Source organism: Homalodisca vitripennis, chromosome X, assembly GCF_021130785.1.
Source record: "Homalodisca vitripennis isolate AUS2020 chromosome X, UT_GWSS_2.1, whole genome shotgun sequence".
Classification (NCBI taxonomy): Eukaryota; Metazoa; Arthropoda; class Insecta; order Hemiptera; family Cicadellidae; genus Homalodisca; species Homalodisca vitripennis.
In genome coordinates, this window is record NC_060215.1 from 71,384,927 (window position 1) to 71,406,466 (window position 21,540).

Below are 21,540 nucleotides of genomic sequence, written 5' to 3' on the forward strand. Positions count from 1 at the left end.
ACAAGCAGGCTGAAACATTTCAAGAGTTTAATTGTGTAAGCGATATTTCAATGCACTGTGAACTGCATAGCTTGGATGTAAGTTAAGAATCCAGCCACTTAAGCCTAACAACTAAGATTCCAAACATTCTTTAATACCTCATTTCTTTGAAAACAAGCTCATTTAAATTCTTTAGGCTTTAATTTGTATTACCGAAATGTTTGATAAGCAATAGGAATGATATCTATAAAATAATTTTTAAACTATGAGGTTATTTGGGTTGTTTATAAATCAACCTAAAATAGTGTAGTTTAAATAAAGCACTCTGCAAAATTAGAAAAAATTTATAAAATGAAGTATGTTTTTAAATTTAGTGTTTGAGCCTTTCTCACTACAGAATAAAACTAAATCTGAATGTAAACCTAAGCAAACAAATTGGTGATGCTAACCCAGTTGAGTGGTACACCTATAAAGCAGGCAGCAGGTGAGCAGAAGCAGTAGTTGAGAACTAACTGACCGCAGTGTGGGAATCAAGCAGTGCTCTGCTAGTGACACAATACCCAGATTCATTTCTTCTTCAACCATTTCCTGTGAATATGATGCATCAAATTCTTCATAATCTTCATCTTCATACATTCTTCCACACTATCTGTACCTGCACAGTGAACAAAAACATTGTAAACAGAATTTAAACTTTAATTGTACTATAAAATCTACTCTTCTCTAAAGTATTAATAAAATCTATTCCTCCTAATTCCCATAAAAACATTAATATTAAAAAAACACACACAAATTTGATTTTCAATTTGGAAAGAACATCCAAGTAATGTCAAATTAAAAAAGAAAAAACATTTAAAGATATTTTTAAAGGACTCTTGTACGGCCTTCCAACTAAAACTTTTATTCTGTATATTTTAATTTATATGACACCAGACTCAAATATTGTATATCTTCATTTAATTTGTCTAAATTGTGATTAATTATTATCTAATTTTTAAATCTTCTGATATCAATATGAGACCGCTCCCCCTTCTTGATATTTGTTTAATGTTCTATTTGCTACTTTAAAACCCATAATTTTATCCTGATCCATTTCAACCCTGTTTGGTTCTGTGCAGTTCGGATGACAATATCTGTTGTAAGATCTTGGATAGTTTCCGTCAACAGATCAATTCTAATAGCTAACGCTGTATATTTTGACAGTTACAGAAGATTGCTTACGTTTCATTTTACATTAAATTTACTTAGATTTATGTTTCACCTAAAAAACTGCCATTCAACACTATATATTCATCTTCACTAGGGAACACTTTATTAGAGCAATAGACAACAAAAACTACATGTTCAGTGGTCTCTGATACTTGTTATTTCAGTTATTAAAATAGTTCTTGTGTTGTGCTGCTTGTGAATTGTGTGGGAATAACTCCCTTAATTTGTGTTTATTTATTTATTAAAAATCAATACTCTAGTTCTTTTTAAAACATTAAAATTATTGTTTTATTTTTAACACTGTAGGTCACGGGTCTGTAAGATACTTTTGCTAAAAATAGCAAAAATAGGATAAATTTTTTTATTATTAGACAAAGAGTTTAGGATATTTAAAGTTTTATTTTAGGAACATCATTTAATCAGGTCTTAAGAAAAATACTGAAGATAAGGATATGAAAGTTTACCCTATATATTAAAAAATTATTGGAATGACATTTTTATTTATAAAAAAATAATTTGCTTAAGTAATATATTATTAAAATCATGTACTTTTCTTATATTACATTTCATTTAAAAAATATAATATTTTGAAATCATCATCAACAAATTTAAAATAATTAAAAACATCATTCTTGGAAATAATAAAATTCATGTACTTAGTATAAAAAATACATTTTGTACTGTGAGCCTTTTTATGTGAACCTAGTTAAAAAAAAAATTGACCAAAATTCCTACTTTTAATGCCTATGTATCCTTCTAAAGTGATCAACAAATTTATATTTTATATTGATGATAGTGTTTTAATTGAAACTCCTGAGTTTTATTCAAAGTTTATAGGGTAAAACCGCTCAAAACTGCCCCCTCAGAATCAATAGGCTAAAGAAAGATGTGTCTTGGTAGACAAGGAGGATAGAAACACTTAAAAACAAAATTAGATAAAAAAAACAAAACTCCTCAAATGGGAAAAACAAACAGATGAATGGTTCCTATATCACAATGCCCTAAATTAATAAAAGAAAGAAATCAGAAAAACAAAAGAAGAAACTTCTGTAAAAACAATAATTATCTACCCAAGAGGCTTCTAGGCTTAAAAAAAACTCTCCAAAACTGACCCCCCAAACTCTCTGAGGCCTTTACTGAAGGCTAATGGGAGTCTAACACTGAGTAAGGAGACATTGGAACTGTTGCTGGAGACGCACTTTCCGGGTGGACTCGACACAAGATAAAATTTCTATTCTCTGGTGACGGAAAAGTTCAGTTGACAGGTTGCAAAGTCCAGACAACGATAAAAAAGAATATTTACAGCAGAAAGGATAATAAAATCCTTCAAGCTCTTTAAGTCATCAGGGGCAAATACTACCGCTCTCCACAGTTTAGTGGAGGTGGTGGAAGAAACCTTAAAAGAAAAAGAAGCTCTAGTCAGTAGCTTTATGGACATTGAAGGAGCTTTTGACCGAGTAACATACGAATCCATGGAGGCAGCACTGAAAAGGTTTAATGTTCCAACAGATGCTGTCAAGTAGATAGTAGCCCTTCTATAACATCGACAAGTAAGTGCAAAGTTAGGATATGGATCAGCTACAATCACAGCTCGGAAAGATGCCCCCAAGGAGGGGTACTATCTCCCCTTTTGTGGGCGATGATGGTTGACGATATCTTGATAAATGCAGAAGAAAGGGGAATAAATCTACAACGTTATGCTGACGACCTAGTGCTTATGGTCAGGGGAAGAAATAAAAACACCTTGGAACTCATGAGGACTACCTTCATACAAAATTTAATCAAATTGTGAGGTGTTCAGGTAAATCTTTTTAGTTTATTGTGTTCATTTCATATAAAATAACCCTTGAGCAAAGTAAGGAGGATATATGATTGGTATTAGGGATGTTGATAGGCCATGGCCCTCTTAGGAAACATCTCTTGAAGGTAGGTCTATGCCAGAATGCACACTCTGTGGAGAAGCAGAAGAAGCAGTGGAACATATATGGCTAGACTGTTCTGCCATATGCAAAATCAGGATAAAATATCTAGTCTCAGATTCTGATGGCCTAAACATTAAGTAAGGGAGGTGCAAAGGTCCTTTAAGGACTACGTGCAGGGACTCTTGTCTCTTTCCCTCTAAGAATGAAAGCAAAACGTTCCAACTCATGTTTCGTTCACCCGAAATCATCACCAAGAACTCCCAGGTATAACAACTGTTAGTTCAAATAAATACCTGGACATAATTTTACGCAATAACTCATTCAATAAACTCATTAACTATTTCATCAAAGCATTACACCTCAATAATTATTAGTATATCTGTTGTTTGGACAGGATAAATAGAACATAAGCAGTACTGCTTTTATCCTTCTACAATCTTTTTAATAAAAATGTTAGTTCAAATAAATACCTGGGTATAATTTTACACAATAACTCATTTAATAAACTCATTAACTATTTCATCCAAGCATTACATTTCAATAATTATTACTATATCTGTTGTTTGGGCAGGATAAATAGAACATAAGCATTATTGCTTTTATCCTTTTACAATCTTTTTAATAACACAAATTAATAAAGAAGTAAAATGGTCATTAATTGTCACACAAAAAATAAATTTTTATTCCACAACAGGCTATAAAACATTTACACCAAAACATAGAATAACCGATTTTTTATTAGATAAAATATCTTACCAACAAAATAAACTGGTTCTACTACTATACTGATTACCACATATAAAACAGAAATGAACACAAGTTTTGGTTAAATAAGCATAACAAGTAGGTTGAATCAAAACCATTACAGTAAATAATGACATCATCTTATCTTATCAATCATCTCAGATGATTTAATAGTTGGAAGTTAATTTACTTAATTTTAAAATGATGAAAGTTTATACTTTTCTCTCATGCTAGATATTATACAAGATAATTTGACTGTTAACATTTTGAACTCCATTTATTTTATCACAGCATGCACTTCCATAAATATCTAATACATAACTATTGTGCATATGTTTTTATTATATACATATAGTAAAGTGTATGCAAAATATAAATATATTAAATGGATGAATATGTTGAATAAGTGTTACACAAATTGTCCAGAATTTTTTATACCTTTTTATAATTTAAACTATTTAAAATTGATTTAAAAAAATTGTATTACAATTTTTAATATGTTAAGATATGAAATACATTTTTTTTATGATTGGGTAAAGACAAAGAAATAAGCAATCAATTTTGAACAATAAACACCCATTGGTTATGATTATCCAGAACGTTTTATATTTCTATATTGTATTTTACAAAACTTTACTAAGCGTTTTTGCTCACCAAATTAGTAGACCATACTGCTAAGTTTACATAAGATATAATATAAATATACACTGTATTTATACTCAACATCAAAGAAAAACAAATAATCTCATATGATGAGCAAAAGAAAAGATTATTAACAAAAAACAAAATTTTATTTGCCTAAAACACAACGAGCATACACAATAATGAGTTAAGTACACTAATAACTGACATCCTATTAGCAAAGTGAATTTTATCTGTTTTGAACAAAAATATTACACATTAAAAACTATTCTAAAGTTTCCATAGAAAAAAAGGATAAATAGTCATAGTCATAGTCATAGATCTTTATTCAAAGCTGTAATATTATAAATACAGTCAGAATAGTGTCACAAATACAGATAGACTAATATCATCACAGATACAGGTTAACCTATCTAAAATCTTATGTTAACTTAACATAAACATTGTTAATTTAAACAACTAAAATTAACTCAATTTTTATTTATATTTAATGGCCCAAGCCCTCAAAAAATTCTTCAAAAGAATAAAATGATCGTGATATGAGATAATTTTTTAATTTATTTCTAAACGGATTGATTCCTTCAATTTTTTTTACGTCAATAGGAATGTATTGAATAAATCGTGTACCAGCGTATTCAGTTTTCTTTTTAAACAGCTCTAATTTATGATTTTCCAAAATTATACCACTCCTAGTATTATATCTATGAGTGGTATAGTTAGGTATATTTTTAAATTTTGTGTAAGTTATTGTATCGTATATGTATTGACTGTAAACAGTTAAAATTCTTAATTGTGCAAATAAATGTTTAACGGTTGCTTGCCATGGTAAATTTAGAATTAACCGTATTGATTTTTTTTGTAGTATAAGAATTTTTTCAAGGTTTTTATTTGAAGTAGCTCCATATACACTGATCCCGTAGCTTATATGGGAATGTATTAAAGAAAAATAAATTTGTTTTAAAGTATCCTGGTTACAAAGGTTTGCCATTTGCCTAAGGGCGTACAGGCCAGATGATGCTTTTTTTATTACGGTTTGTACATGTTGATTCCAGCTTAAATTTTGATCTATTATTAGACCTAGGAAACAAGTTTCCTCTACCTCCATTATATTTTGGTTATTTATCTTAATGTCATATTGAAAATTAAACTTCGATTGGTGTGTTTTAAAGAGTATAAAATGTGTTTTGCCGGGGTTAAGTAACAAATTTTTTTTAGTTAAAAAAGAGTTAATTTTATTCAAACAATTAAGAGATGATGTTTCAATTACCTTGGGATCCTTTCCTTTGACAATTACGCTTGCATCATCAGCGTATAAACACATTTTGTTTTCCTCTGCTACTGTAGAAAGTCCTGTTATATAGCAAATAAATAGTAAGGGACCCAAAATTGAACCTTGTGGTACGCCATACTTTATGAGTTTTTTTTCGGATACAAAATTAATTTTGTCTTTATTTATTAAGTATGATAATTCAACGTATTGATTACGGTTACTGATGTAAGAGTGAAACCAATTTATTTCTTTATTTTTTAAGCCTAAATCTTCCAGAACATTTATAAGTTCGTCATGAATTACGCTGTCAAACGCTCTTGTCAAATCCATAAAAATTCCTAAAGGTCTATTACCTTTATCTAATTCCTCTATTAAATTTTGCACAAATTCTACTGATGCAGTAATTGTTGACCTGCCTGGACGAAAACCATGTTGTTGATTATCAAGAAAATCATTTTCCGACAGATAGTTTAACAGTTGTTCATTAACAACTTTCTCAAATATTTTAGAAAACGTCGATAATAATGATACTGGCCTGTAGCTCTCCGGCACCTGAGGATCTCCTTTTTTGTAAATAGGAATTACTTTAGCCGTTTTCAGTTCATCTGGGAATTTACCAGATATTAGAGAAGAGTTTATAGTGTGTGTTAACGGTCTTAATAAATGCCTTATTGCTTTTTTTATTATTACAATTGGTACTTCATCAAAACCAGTAGAATATTTATTATTAAATGAACTGACAATTTTTTTAACTTGCTGTTGTGTAACTTGACTGAATCGAAATACTTTTAAATTTGGATTCCAATCTCTATTACAATAATTTGAGGATTTAGGCACATCTTCATCACCATGGGATATCTGCTGATCCACAACATTGATGAAGAAGTTATTAAAAACATTGCAAACTCTACCTGGATCCAACAACAGTTTTTCTTTATTAAGCAACATAATGTTTTCTTTTAAATTCTTATTTTTACCAGTTTGCATGTTAATTAACTTCCAGGTTGTTTTGTTAACGTTACTTGAACATTTTATTTTTTTATCAAAAAATCTTTTTTTAGCTTGAATAATTTTTAGTTTAAGATCACGTTTTTTAATTTTTAGCTGTTTTAAGTTATTATTTTGTTTGTTCTTCCTATATATCTTTTCTTGCTCAATTAAATCTGTTCTTTCGTTTTTAATCTCTTCTGTCACCCAATTGTTTTTGGATATGCAATTAGGTCTTAGACTAGATACTTTAGGGAAACAAATGTTAAAATAATGCAAAAAAATAGAATGGAAAGTATGAAACTTGTCATTGACACCAGACATATAAACATCTATCCAACTTTCTGATCCTAAAAGTTTTAAGAAAGTTTTAATATTACTTTCGCTAAATTTTCTTGTTAATTCTCTATATTTATTATGTTTATTGCTATCTGTATCATAAAAATTACCAACTTCCATCAATTGCCCGTCATGATCAGATACTGCTGTGATAATCCCCTCCACTTTTATATATTTTTTATCAATATTGGTTATAAAGTTGTCAATTGATGTTGCAGTTTCTTTACTAAATCTAGTAGGAAAATTAACTGCATAATACACTCCATGTTCAGTTAATATATTTCTAAAACTTTTTAAAGTCAGATTATTATTTAAAATATTTATATTGATGTCCCCAGCGATAATAATGTTACCAAAGTTATTGCAGAGAACATTCAGCAGTTGGTCCAGTTTTTCAAAAAAGTTATTGATTAGACTATTATTTGGAGATCTGTATAGGCAAACAATTACAACAACAACATTTGCAATGGTAATTTCTGAAACACAACATTCAAATTCCTTTTCAGTTATTAATTTGTCAATTGAAAATTTACTTATATTTTTACTTTTGATCCCATTTTTAGTTAACACCATAACCCCTCCTCGTGTAGTTTTAGAACGGCAAAAAAAAGAACTTACTGAGTAATTACATACATTAAGCCGAGAAATTTCATTTTCGTTCAAACTGTGCTCACTAAGAGCTACAACATCGGGATTCAATTCCTCAAGAGCAATTTCTAAAAGGTCAATTCTCGTAGGTAGGTATTGTACATTTTGATGGAAGATGGTAATTTTTTTACATTTTTCTAATTTACCAAGTTTTAACCTACATTGTTTTTGTTTAACTCCTTTTCTAAAAAATTTGTCCGATGTACACTTGACATCGCTGCTTCAGGTGTAGAAGAGCCAAGTAAAGGGTCAATATCACTCAATTCACCAACCTCACTTGAAATATTGAGCACTGACTTCCTGAAACCAACAACACTTTCACTTGACTCTTGAGGCATATTCAGGGCATCCTCCTCCATATTCAAGCTGTCACCAGTTTCCACATCCATAACTTGCTGGTCACTGCTGAGGTTTACAGCGGCAGATGCATGCAGTGGTGGAAAAGACCTCATCTCCATCATGTCAGGAACATCTGTCGGGCCATCTTTCCTCTCATTAAAAGACGTTGAAGTTTGTGAGAGAGACAAACAGCTGTTTAGGTCAGGCGTTGACGGTGGAGGTTTTAGCTCTTGACTTAAAGAAGATAAAATTAGCTGGCGTAAACAACTCACAAACTTCTCATGTGATAGTCCGTTTCGCAGCACCCCATATGGTTGTTCATTATGAGTGATAACAAAAACTTGTGCATTGGTTGTCAGACGAAATTCAATAAGCTTGTGAATAAAAAGATCAGGAGGCAGGCAGTCCCTAACACAACCCAAAGGCGAGCATATAAGTCTCTTAAGTCCTCTCTCTTTGAAGTCTTTGGTCATTTGGTTAAATGCGGAGATGTAGTCAGCTGCTGTAGGCTTTTTGTGATATATAGCTTTAGTTACAAGTCCGTACACAACAGCTCCATCATCACTCTTTTGTAGAGTGAGCCGACTGTCGACCAGATTTGATGTTTCAGGCTTTCCAAACTTGTTTTTGAAAACAACTGCAACGCCTGCACCCAAATGAAAATCTGCCGAGATGCAGTGGGCAAAACCTACTGTGTTGTCTTTTTGGTTTTCGTCGATGGCAAGACTCATATGTTTTTCTTGTACTACTATAGTACCTTCTTCTTGTTGGTTGTTGGTAAAATAAGGTGTTGATGAAAGCAAAGAATTTAGAGTACTGTTTGGAGTGGTTGTGTGAGTTAAATCAATTTTTGGTTCATTCTCGATTACTTGAGGTGGATTATTAAATTTTGGTTCATTTTCAATTACTTGAGGTGGATTTGAAGTGGTTGCGGCTGAACAGAAATCATTTTTAATGTTTATAAGTAATTTGTGAACCATGTCAGATACGCTAACTTTTCCCTTTTTATTTAAATGTAGGCCATGAGCAGTGAAATAGTGGCGTGGAAGATCATCGAGGGGCAAAAGCTGCACGTTAGTGGAGGAATTCTTTACTAGGTTTCTTATTTCCAAGTTTATTTGTGAAACTTTTAGGTCTAAGCTCGGCTTGTCATGTCTCATGGGCAAACTACCCAGTACCAAGTTCGTGTGGCTAAAGGAGTTGGTGACAGTTTTAAGTTCTTCTACAATACGCTTTTCACCCATTACTTCTACATTGTTTGCTCCACCAATTACTAGGACACAATCTTTTTTTGTAAAGTTTTTACACATTGAATTTGCTTCCTCAACAACTCTATTGAGTCTTGCACCTGGGCGAACACAGGCAGAAACACTAACTGAAGTCTTTGCCTGTATGAGATGACTGAGCCCTTTTCCATGGCTATCCGCAAATATTAGAAGTTGACCTTTTTCAGTTTGGGGTACCAGTACAGCTGTTGGGTTTGGTTTTAATTTGTATTTTTTTCCAATTTCATTTTCGGTTTTATTTTTGTTTGACAAAGATGGAAAACAGGTTAAACATTGGTTCTTGCTTTGTTTTTCAACGTCAAGTAATAAGTTTTTGTTGTCAGACTGAAGCAAATCAACTGTAGTTTTTAAGTTCAATATTTCACATTTTGCGGATTTTAGTTCTTGTCTGAGTATTTTTGTGTGGAAGTCCTCATTTTCAGCCATTTTAGTAAGTAATTGCTTTTCTCTCAGTTTTTCTGTTGTTTGTTTTTCTTCTGACAATTCCTTTTCTAACTGTATACATTTATCCGTCAGTGCATTTAGTTGAAAATGTGGCACTTATGGACCATAGAAACAATGTCAGGAATGAATTGAAATGGAAATACGAAATCAGTAACGTACATCAGACTGAGTTCACCCGTGGAGTAGAATGCCAATTTAGCAATGCCATATACAGTTTGCCTATGGAGCACTAAAGGTTAAAATACAATATATAATAATAAAATATAGTACGAAATTACCTAAATGAGTTTCAAAGAAAGAACCAGGTTAGTCGCTGGATGTTCATCACTCCTGATATTTCAAGTCAGTTATATTAATTTATATGAATTCAAACAGTTTAGCTACATTTTGTTAAATTCCACAGCAAACAACAGCTCTGTGAAGATTCTCTAACACTTGTACACAATTTTCACTTGCACAAAACTTCAGTCTATAGTAAAAATACACTCTCCTTCGAGTGCATGAGAGTAAATTGGTTTGAATGTGGTGATGAGCCAAGGTAAAATTTCATATACAGAGACACCTTGTACATAGACTATGCTATCTCGTTAAGAAATCAAACCACAGATTTTACTTTAATGTGCCAATTCAAGTAGTCTCAATTTTGTTTTGCCAAAAAACACTTGGGTTTCAACACCCTTTGTAAGACTGACACCTACTCGTTTCTCTCTTTCTTTTTTTTTATGTTTTTATACCAAATTGGCTGTAAAGAGACTAACAATATAAATAACAACCGATTATAATCAAAATTAAACTTCAAACTATATAACAATATTTAAATAAACTCTAACTCAACTATTTTTCTAATCATTTGATAAAATGGCTGTAAAGGGGCCAACTCGCTAAAAAATAACAATCAATAATAGAAAACTACAACTTAGATAACGAATGTGAACATTTAACAACATATAAATTAATTTAAATTAAAAAATAACACGGTAATAAATTAAATAATATTTACTAGAGAGGTCTCTTTAAGGAAAGAAAAGAGCATCTCTATCATAGATTCATCGTCAGACATGATCTTTCAACAAAGCTGGCAGATTCACCTTGAGTCTGTGCTGTGAGTAGCGAGAACAGTTGACAAGGATATACTGCACTGTAATAGCAGTGTCACAGATCAGCTGAACGTGTCGGTTCATGAGGTAGCTGAGAGGCAGCAGCATGTGTCCTAGTCAAAAACGACCTGCGACGTCAAGCACTACCTCCTCATAACGACTCCACCGGGAAGCTGAGTCTGTGGTATAACTCTGTCTTAGATTGATATTGTTAACTGCCCTCCATTTGTAACTCCACCTTGCTTTTAATTTTGACCTCACCACAAGAACAATGTCTGATATGCCACCATCCGTACAGAGAAAGGCTAGAGTAGAAGTTCTTCTTTAGCTCCTTCATCTGCCAGCTCGCTTCCAGATGTTCCAACATGATATGGCATTCAAACAAAGGTTACAATACGACCGCCAGGAGAAAGAAGGTGGCAGGAATGCAGTGGAGGGTCTGCGGGGGTAGGTTTATATGACATGTTGGATTGTCCGTGGACTGAACCTATTTGGCTAATGCTGTTCTACTACCCTCTGCTATATGTGTAAACATCAACTTGCACCATCTATAATGAATAAATGTAGGAAAAAGCATAAGGAATTCAACTGTTAATTTAATTTAATTCAAATTTAATTAAAGTATGTTTACTAATAAATTTTGCCCAAATATATTAATTTTATATGTTTAATACTAAACAGTAGACAATAGACAATAGACAATATCCTTTATTACAATTTCTTCAAGAAATGTTACAGCGTCAAATTTAAGTCAAATTAGTATAATAGATAAGCTTCTTCAGTGTTATGTGGGGTCTCCCCAAGTAAAGAATTCATTTAGGGTGTAGAAAGCCTTGTCTAGCAGCCATCTCTGTAGCTTCCTCTTCATCAGCACAGGGCCTCCAGCTTTCAAGTGGTCTGGTATCTTGTTTAGCATCTTCACTCCTGCATACAACGGTTTCCTTTCATACATGGCTGTTCTGTGACCTGGCAGCACATAGTTTCCTGCATATCTGGTGTTGTATTCATGCACGTCACTTTGTTTAGGGGGCTCTTTGGTCACACAGTAAAGGACAGTATCTAGGATGTAGATGGAAGTGACCGTCAGGATGTTCAGGTTCTTGAAAATATCTCTACAGCTTTGTCTTGGACTTAAGCCTGCTATTACTCTGATTGCCCTTTTCTGCATACCCAGGACGCGGTTGAGATTGCCCATAGTGGATCCACCCCAGACAGTAATACCATAGCGTAAATGGCTTTCAAACAATGCATAGTATGCAGTCCTTGTTGCCTCAGGGGTACTAGTTGCCTTGATTTGTTTTATGGCATAGAGAGCTGACCCGAGTTTTAGGCAAAGATTGTCCACTTGATTATTCCAGGATAAATTTTCATCAAGTATGACACCTAGATGTTTGATTTTGTCAGCTGCTGTCAGGTTGGGCATTTCAGATACTGTAGACTTTTTATTCCCAAATGACATTTGCTTGGTCTTACTTTCATTGAGAACTAAGTCATTTTTCATACAGTAGTCTTGTGTCATATTGAAGGCAATGAAAGTGTTCACTTCTAGTTGATCTACGTTTCTGTTTGCAGTAAGCAGCACAGTGTCGTCCGCATACATGACCATGTTACTGTATTCCTCTAGATGTCCTGGAAAATCATTGATAAACAGCACAAACAGAATTGGCCCTAGGACAGAGCCCTGGGGAACTCCTCTGTTAGTCGGTACCAATTCAGATCTGACAGTACTTGTAAATCCTCTTGTTGTGTGTTTTAGTTCTACCATTTGGCTTCGTCCTTTTAGATAACTTGCAAACCATTTTAGTGCTGTTCGTTGGATTCCTAAATTTTGTAGTTTAGCTAGAATAAGATCATGTCCCAGGCAGTCAAAAGCCTTGCTTAGGTCAAGATACAGGCTGGTGATAGTGTTGCCATTTTCTATGTTCTCAATTATATACTCAGCAAGGTCTATCAGTGCAGTTGTGGTTGATTTTCCAGTAACGAACCCATGTTGGCTGTCTGTCAATGATTGGTTTTGACTAAGATGTTCCTGGAGTCTTACTTTAACAATCTTCTCAATAAGTTTGGAGACAGATGATAGCAGTGAGATAGGTCGGTAGTTAGAAATGTTTTGTAGGTCCCCTTGCTTGTGTTTTGGAAATACCTTGGCTATCTTCAACTTGGATGGAAAAGTGCCCTCTGCCATGGACATGTTGACGATCTTCACTAGAGGCGATATTAGCTCATCTGCACATGTTTTTAGGATTTTTGAAGATATTTTATTGATGCCTGAGTATGTGGAGTTCTTTAATGATTGAATGGTTCTGCCTATCTCGTCAGGTGTTGTTGGACGTAAAGAAGTAAGAGTATTGTCTGTGGTAGCTGGAAGATTTTGAATTATTGGTGGTGTGTTATATATTTTGTTCTGTTTTAGTGTTTCCTCAGCTATGTTTCCAAAATAATAATTAAAGCGATTTGCTACATCTGTAGGGTCAGTAAATTTTATTCCATTGTCATTTAGTTCTATTGTAGGATTGTTGTCAAGTTCTTTCCTCCCTTTCCTCTCACTATTGATGGTGTCCCATATGGCTTTGGCTTTGTTTTCTGCTTGTTCAATGTATGCAGCACATGTTTCCTGCCTTGCCTTCTTTAATTTTTGGTCGTAGGATTTCTTTTTATCTGTGGCTGTCTTCCTGTCATCGGGATGACCAGTTAGGAGAAATCTGTCTTGCGCTTTTAAAAACTCCTTTTTAAGTGTCATAATTTCTTCATCATACCTCAGTCGTTTACCCCTTTTTTGTGTAGTTCGAGATCTTTTTTTTGGACATGCATCGTCAAGTGCAAGCTGGAGCGTTTGGTTGAAATTAAAGTACGCCTCTTCCACATCATTTGCTGTCAAAACAGAATCCCAGGTAACAAGGGAGAGTTCATTTTTTAAAAACAGCAGATTGTTGTAGTTAAAATTCCGTCTTGAAGTGTATGTCATTTCTGCTTTCATTTTTGGAAAGTCCAGTGTGCAGTATTGTCCTGTGTGGTCTGATAGACCTGTGTGAGAGACCACTACTTTAATCCTGTCATGAATGTTTGAACACACCATATCAATTGAGGACACTGAGGTCTCTGAGATTCTTGTGGCTGGGAGATCAAGTCTTCTTATGTTGTAACCAGCCAGTAGCGCATTTAGTGCAACGGATTCTCTAGAGGCCTCGTCTAAACTGTTAATGTTAATATCCCCCATGATAAGTGTGTCATTTCTTTGAGTAGGAAGGCTGTCGAGGGCATCTGCCAGAAATTGTAGTGATGTATCAAGGTCAGCACAAGGTGGTTGATACACTCCAAGCAGGAACAAGCTCTTCTTCTTGTTTATGTGTATTTTTACTGCTGTTACCTCACATAACATTTCTAAGCTGTACTCTTCAATCTCTAAATTTTTCAGTTTTGTTGGCTATATTGTTATGCCTATAAATAACAACCCCTCCTTTGATATGTTCTTTCCTTCCATATGCACTGATAAGTGTGTAATCAGCCAACTTGGCATGGTTTATTACATTGCTTTTCAGTCCATGTTCTGTAAGAATTACAAAGTCTGGGTTAGTGCTATGCAAAAGGTGTTCCAGTCTTTCAATTTTGTTTGTCATCCTGTCCATATTTTGGTGGAAGAAGTTAAGCTGATTTGGAAGTTTACTTCTTGAATTTATTTGAACTTGTTTTGTGTGTAGATTAGACTGTTTGCTGGGTGGGCCGAGTTTACAAATATCCTGGTTTTGAATTTGCTCGTTTTTCTTGGGTAAAGGTCTAAAAAATTATTATTTTGATGTGTTTGGGCATCCCTCCATTGTTTTGGTGGCGAATAGTTGTTTGGGAAATCAACCTGTGCTTGTGTTATTATGTATTGATTATTGTGCGCAGGGGTGAGTGGTGAAGAAAGTTGGTCAGATGGATTTATGTAGTAGTCTTGTGAGTTGGTCAGTTTTTTGGTTTGGCTGGCTCCCACACTCTTCTGTGTGTTCTTCGGTTTCAGTAGAGAGACCCTGTGTCACTGGAAGATCGTTCAGTTTTTGTGACGAGGTTTGTCTGGATCCCCCACTCTTCTGTAAAATCTGGTCAGTTGTCGGAGGATGACTCTGAGTCATAGGAGAATCATTCAGATGAAGTAGTGAAGTTTGGCAAGCTTCTTCACTTACCATGGCCGGCTTGTTAGCAGAGTCTACTGTTGCTTTGGAATCTTTCAATTTTTGAACTTGCAGTGAAACACTGAAAAAGTTCCGAGGTGATTGAACTTGTTTTTGTGTAAGATTTTTATTTAGTTTTGGGGATGATTTGGCACTAGAGTTTAAAGATTTGTGTAGCTTCATTTGGGTATGGGCTACCTTATAATCTAGTTTTGTCTTGCCTCTTCTTGACGTCAGGTTCAAGAACTGTTGTAGATGGGCTGTTCATTTTTTTTTCTCAGTTCTATTATTGACTGTTCCATCAGGTCCTGCTTCTTTCTGATGCAAGCAATATCTAATAGAAGCGTAGAGTCAAAGTGTATGTTTTTGCTAAGCATAGGGTATGTGCCAGTTGTTTGTGTTGTCATGGGTGTGGGAGGCCTCTGCTACCCTTTTTAATTTTAAAATGATTTTTACCTGTTCATTTATTTTACTAGAGTAATTATTAAGTATTTCGGTTTGTTTTAGGTCATATTCCTCAAAAATAGTTTGCTGTTCAATTTTATCTTTTTTACATTTTTCGAGTTGCTGTTCTAGGTCCTCTAGTTTGTTGAGGAGAGTTTCAATTTTCTGAACATGTTTGGATTCCAATTCTGTGAGTTCCTTGATTTTTGCCTCCAAGCCTAGTGTTTTAATTTCAAGTACAGATATCTGGCTATTACAATTTTGGACGTTGTTCTTTAGTTCTATATTCTCCTGCAACAAAATAGTTCCAGCTTCAGCGGCCAATGTTAAAGACGTTTCCAAGTCTTGATCTCCTAGCATCCCGTGGTCCCTAACTTTTGTATTTACTTCTTCTAATTTTGAGTCGATTTGGAAGGAGTTTGAGTTTTCTAAATTTTTATTTTGGTCAGAACGTTTACCAAAAGTAGTGGGAAAAATGCTTGGATTTTTAGTTGGGCTTGGATCACTGTTTATTTTGTCTAGCTTTGGATATTGGCTTTCCTTGCATTTGAGGCACTGCCATTCTGCAATTTCATGAGCAGTCCATTTTTTCAGGGTTTTCTCCAAAATATTTTGGCATCCAGCATGGTACCATCTTTTACATGAGCCTGTGCATTGTACTCCTGAAAACCTTACTCCTATGTCACAATTGCCACATGGATATTTAGAAGGCATGCTGAGTTCTAATAACTAGGGGAGTAAGGATTGTCAATAGATATGTTAGTCAATGCAAATTTCATTCATTGGAAATAACAGTGATCATGCCAAAGTTGGACAACAGGAGTTTGTCTGATTCCTATTGTCAAAGTGTTAAAATGGAAAATACAGTTTTTTTAGCTGGGTTTGTCTGATTCCTATTGTCAAAGTGTTAAAATGGAAAATACAGTTTTATTAGCTGGGTTTGTCTGATTCCTATTGTCAATTTGTTAAAGTGCAAGATACAGTTTTTTCAGCCAGGTTTGCCTGATTCCTATTGTTAAATTTTATTTTTGGCAACAGTTTTTTAAAGCTAGGTTTGGCTGATTCCTATTGTCATAAAATAAGTCCTATTGTTTGAGATAGACTCATTTAATATGAAAAAATATGGATTGTCAATAAAATGGCCTGTCAATATGGCTCTAATGGTCGATATTAAGAAGGGTATAATTTTGTTTGATTTTAAGGGTTAATCAAATTCCATGTCAAATAAGAGGAGCACTTTCCTGGTTATTCTTGAGTGTCCGCCATCTTGGAACTGGTATACAGTTTTTTCAGCTAGGTTTGTCTGATTCCTATTGTTTCAATGTAAAAAGATGAGGCGTTTTAAAAGAAATTGTCAAATGAAGTAGAAAGAATTTTTTTTTTTAAGCAGCAGGGTGCTTGGTCAACTAGATACAGCACTGGCAGTTGGTGGGACAGGTGTGGAAGGTCAGTTGTCAGCAGTAAAATACAAAAGTCAGTTTTGATAAATACAACAAGACATTTAACAATAATGAAAAATTATTTACTTAGATTTATATTGAATTATCTAATTTTTATTTATTAAGTACTTATGAAAACGTCTGCCATCCATACAATAATTTTTGGTAAAGTAAAACCATCAATTTATGTAACCTTACCTTATACAATGTAATAATAATACCTCCTCTATGAATATTTCTATTTTTTATCATAGCATGATTGAAATTAGTCTTGAAAGAATATGATGGTTGCGAATTATTTTAACTGTATGCACATATTATTTTATGAACACATATGTACACTTCTAATTTTATAAATACTTCTTAAGGATTTAGATGTTCACAAAGCAGCACAATCAGTATCTTTCTTTAAAGGAAACATTAAATTATTGCTTTTTTTATTCTTCATCACATTTATAACACTGGCAATAACATTACAAGCTTCACTGTGCATTGTTTTCCCCTCTTGCAATTACTCGTGGTATTAATCGTTTATACACTCAAATGGACAGTAAAATGACATAAGCACGTGACTAATTTTTTTAGCAAGATTGCTAAAGGAAGTGCAAGGAGGGTGGGAAGGAGAAGGGGTGAAGGGGGAGGAAAACGGCCAGACACGATTCTTGGAAATACCTTCCCGCACCTCTCAAACGTTGCTATCTTCCTCCTGGTGGCCAGACTGTACAACTACCCCTTCAGACTGAAGGGAGTGGAGGGAGCTCCAAATGTCCCGAACAAGAATACTCTTTTGAAAGATGTTACAGATACCCTGTAGGGCACTAAAGGATTATGTTTAGACCACCAACCTCCCATTCCTAGACCATACTATGCTTAAGGCCTTCTTTATGGCTGTGAGTCCTGCCTTATAGATGGATGAGTCATTTGGAAGTCAGAAGCCATACCAACTATCCGCAGTAAAAAAAGCGCACCCTGTGCTCAAATTTTCTATATAAAATGCAAGGTGCAAGATTATTTATTATTAGACAGAATTCTAGCTGGTAGACAGCTTCTATGTAGACACCTTCTTAAAATTAGCCAGACCAAGATTGATAGAAGGTTGTGAAACGCTTCAGGGTGGGTCATCACACTGGTGCATAATTCTAAGTTCATATTTGTCAAGGCCTAGGTCAGCATAGAATCTAGCCCTGACTCCGAGGGATGACTGACGTCTTGGTCTTGCTTGGAACAACAATGAAGTTGGTTGTGAACAATTACTTCAAAGGCAGTGTTATCTGGTTTAGCTGATATTGAGTAAAAATAATCTATGGACAGTTGCATTTCTTTATTGGTAAGAAATAGTTCATCCATTTCTGCAAGAAGGCTGGCAATAGGAGTTGAGCGAAAAGCTCCGGTGACCAGCCTTAAGGTAGTATTGTAGATTATCTCTAACATCATTTTAAGAGCACTATGGCTTGCTGAACCATAAGCTTGGCACTCATAATCTAGACAGGAACATATGGTGACAATAGAATCTGGGCATGCAAATCTGGTTTACACCCTATTTTGTTCCACTAAGAGCTTTAAGAATATTGAGTTGCTACAAACTTTTTTGTCTTAGATTTCTTAGATATGATACCCTAGTTAAATGAATATGAAAGGTAAGAGACCCAAAAAGTTAATATCTCGAAAGTAGCAATTCTGTGTCCCATCAGTTTGAGTGTCTCTCGACATTATGAATTCGAGAGAAAACTATGCTCTTTGCCTGTGATGGTGAAAAGAGTAACTTTACCTACTTGACGCCAATTATGTAATTCTATGTGCATGAATAAAAACTATCTATTGACTATTGTCTATTGTCTAAAAAGAAAAACTTGTGTCCTGCTCCACTGCTCAAGTCTATTGATAGTAAGCTGAAGTGCTTGTTCTGTGATAACCAGCTTCTTTGCCAAGATGAAAATGCCAAGATATCTACAAATAGAGAACATTGTGCTGGAGGAATAACGCACTTCGTAAACTCGTTTATTACTATTGAAAACAGAGTACAGCTTAAACACTGCCTTGTGAGAAACTATTTTCTAAGATTCGACATTTTAATGCTGAGTCTTATCTGAATAGTTCTTTCAGACAAGAACCTATTTATATAAGCTAACATATATACCTTTTATGTTTACTATATCCCTTTTTCAGCCTGTCGTACGCTTTCGTTAGATAAAAGAAAACCAGGTCCAAATGTTTCTTAATGACATATTGATAGGAAAAAGTATAATGAATCAACCCTAGATTGTCAGCTGTAGATTAAGACAGAGAAATAAATAAAAGTGGAGTTAATATCCATGTTAGTTCTTACAAGAGAAGGCTTTTGGAAATTGGTCAAAAAGCTTACCACATCAGCCATCATCACCCTTGTTGAGTTTCTCATCTTTTTGAGACCAATTTGCATTTTTTTTTAATGGCACTTTGTAATAGTCACAACTGAATTGGTTACAATCAAGTTGAATAATAATTATAAAGCAATTAAACACATCTCTAGATATTGATCAAATTACATGCTGTGATTAAAACATTACCAAATCATTATCCAATTTATCAATACCACAGTAAGGTATTTCAATTATATTTGTACGCAGAATTTAACATCAATCTTAAAAAACTTTCAATTGTAATTTTTTCTATCTTGCTTAATGTTTAACCTGACAACTTTTTATAACTTGTGAAAGGCGTTTTGGAAGATTACACATGATCTATTTTTGAGCCAGGTTCTGACTTTTATTTTATCTTAACATTATTCAACAAATGGGTCAAATCATATAGTTTTCAGAAAAAGCCAATTTAGAGCATACAACATTGTACTTTGGTGGAATTTATTCAGAAAGGATTGTTTATAATTCAGCAGTTCTTTTTGTTTTCCCTCAAGATAATAAAGACTGACATGTCAACAGGTGCAACTGCTTCAGAATGTATAATTTCATTTGTATTAATTCATAATCCATCTGTAAATATAATTTTTATTAGTACATAAAAATAAAGTGTTTTTTATTAATTTTTTCCTCCCGGCTCAATTTTGTGACATTTACTTTTCTAGTTGTTTATCAATGTTATGACAAATACCCTGAACTGTTATGTACAGCTTTAGTCTGATAATAGTGATATCTCTATTGGTCATCAAAGTTGCACAACATATCTAAAGTTCTATATTTAGCCATTAATTCTGCTGTAGTGTTGGGCTGTATCAACAATACTTGAACCTCAGCTAAATGATTGTAATTAACTTAACTCATTGTTATGGATTTGGGTGCATTAGGATCAAAAGAAAGTACAATATGTAATATATTGTAGTGTTCTCATAGATTCCAAGCCAAACCTTTCTTCAAAACACACAAGAGTTGTTCCTAAAGCTTTGAAGAACTTGTCCTTCGATATGAGAATCACAACTTTTTTTAATACAAATATTCTTCTTATATGATGCTTAATAGATAATGCCTCAGAACCAATCAAATCCTGAAATGTTTTGTGAAAAAGCTATTAAAACTGAACAGACCAACCTTGGACAGAACATTTCACAAACTCCATCTCATCGCGTTACCATAGTTAGTGACAGCCTTAGTAAGTATCTGGCAGAAAAAATTCAAGATAATCTGGGAATAAACTCTAAAGTAATGAAGTTAGTAAAACCTGGAGCTAAATTCATGGACATAATGGATAATACGAGAATACGAATTTGGACCAGAAGAGTTTGTGGTTATTATGGGAGGAGTAAATGATGCTTACAGTGAACGCACTCAAGCTATTTAAGCAAATTTTAAATCAATATGCTCTCTTTCAAGCATTGTAAAGCGATATTGTGTGGTGCGCTCTTTCGACGAGATCTACCTCTATCCCATAGAATAAAAGAGGAAATCATTAGTTTGAATTTGCACTATTTTGAACAATCCAGAATAATGTAAAATGTTTCATTTCTGGACATGACAGCTTTATCTAACAATTGTTTTAATAGAGACAGTATCCACTTAAACTTCTTAGGAAAGCAATTGATAGCTAACAGAATATGTAAAGAAATAAAGTTGTATGACATTCCCAAACAAACTAGTTTTCAAAACTGGTGACAATTACTTGCAGTATAAAGTTAACAATTTAAATTAAGTTAACAATACAAATATCAGAGGAGGAAAAACCTTTTCAAATAATTGAAGCAAATATGTAAGAAATTATTATAAAGCATCAAGAGGACCCAACGGTGGCTTTTGCTCACTCCATCTTAGTAGAATTCAATCATTACAGCCACATGACAGCAGGGGCGGCAGTGATATTCAAACAAGAGTGTTGAAAGCCTTCTGATAAAAACTCTGTCGGTTCAAATATAACATACCAGAAATAAAAACATGGTGCCGGAGTTTACAGCCTCATCGCTAAACCTAAGAAAATTGATTAAGACTCAGCATTTCATCAGCTGACTTTGGATTTTGAGAGTAGGGGATTTAAGCACCTCGTTTGTTCCCCAATAGGAGCTCTTTGAGATGAGAACAATTAAACACTTGGTTTCCAATCTTTCATAGTTTCAATTGGCTACTGGATTTGCGGTTACCATAGTAAAAATTTGCGGTCATATGAGAAAAAATCTCAG

At 33.9% G+C, this 21,540-nt stretch overlaps 1 protein-coding gene across 4 annotated transcripts in view; it reads right to left on the reverse strand.

Moving 5' to 3' along the window:
- The window catches only part of LOC124369176 (protein-serine O-palmitoleoyltransferase porcupine), a 57,945-nt gene that overhangs the window by 28,839 nt on the left and 7,566 nt on the right, over positions 1-21,540 (reverse strand). For 2 of the 4 annotated variants that reach the window (XM_046826981.1, XM_046826983.1), the window contains exon 2: positions 429-634. In XM_046826981.1, coding sequence (XP_046682937.1) covers positions 429-615 — 187 coding nt within the window. In that variant the 5' untranslated portion in view covers positions 616-634. Of the gene's footprint in view, positions 1-428; positions 635-3,866; positions 3,971-21,540 lie in introns of those variants that run through there. The other 2 variants (XM_046826982.1, XM_046826984.1) reach the window with 2 other exon arrangements.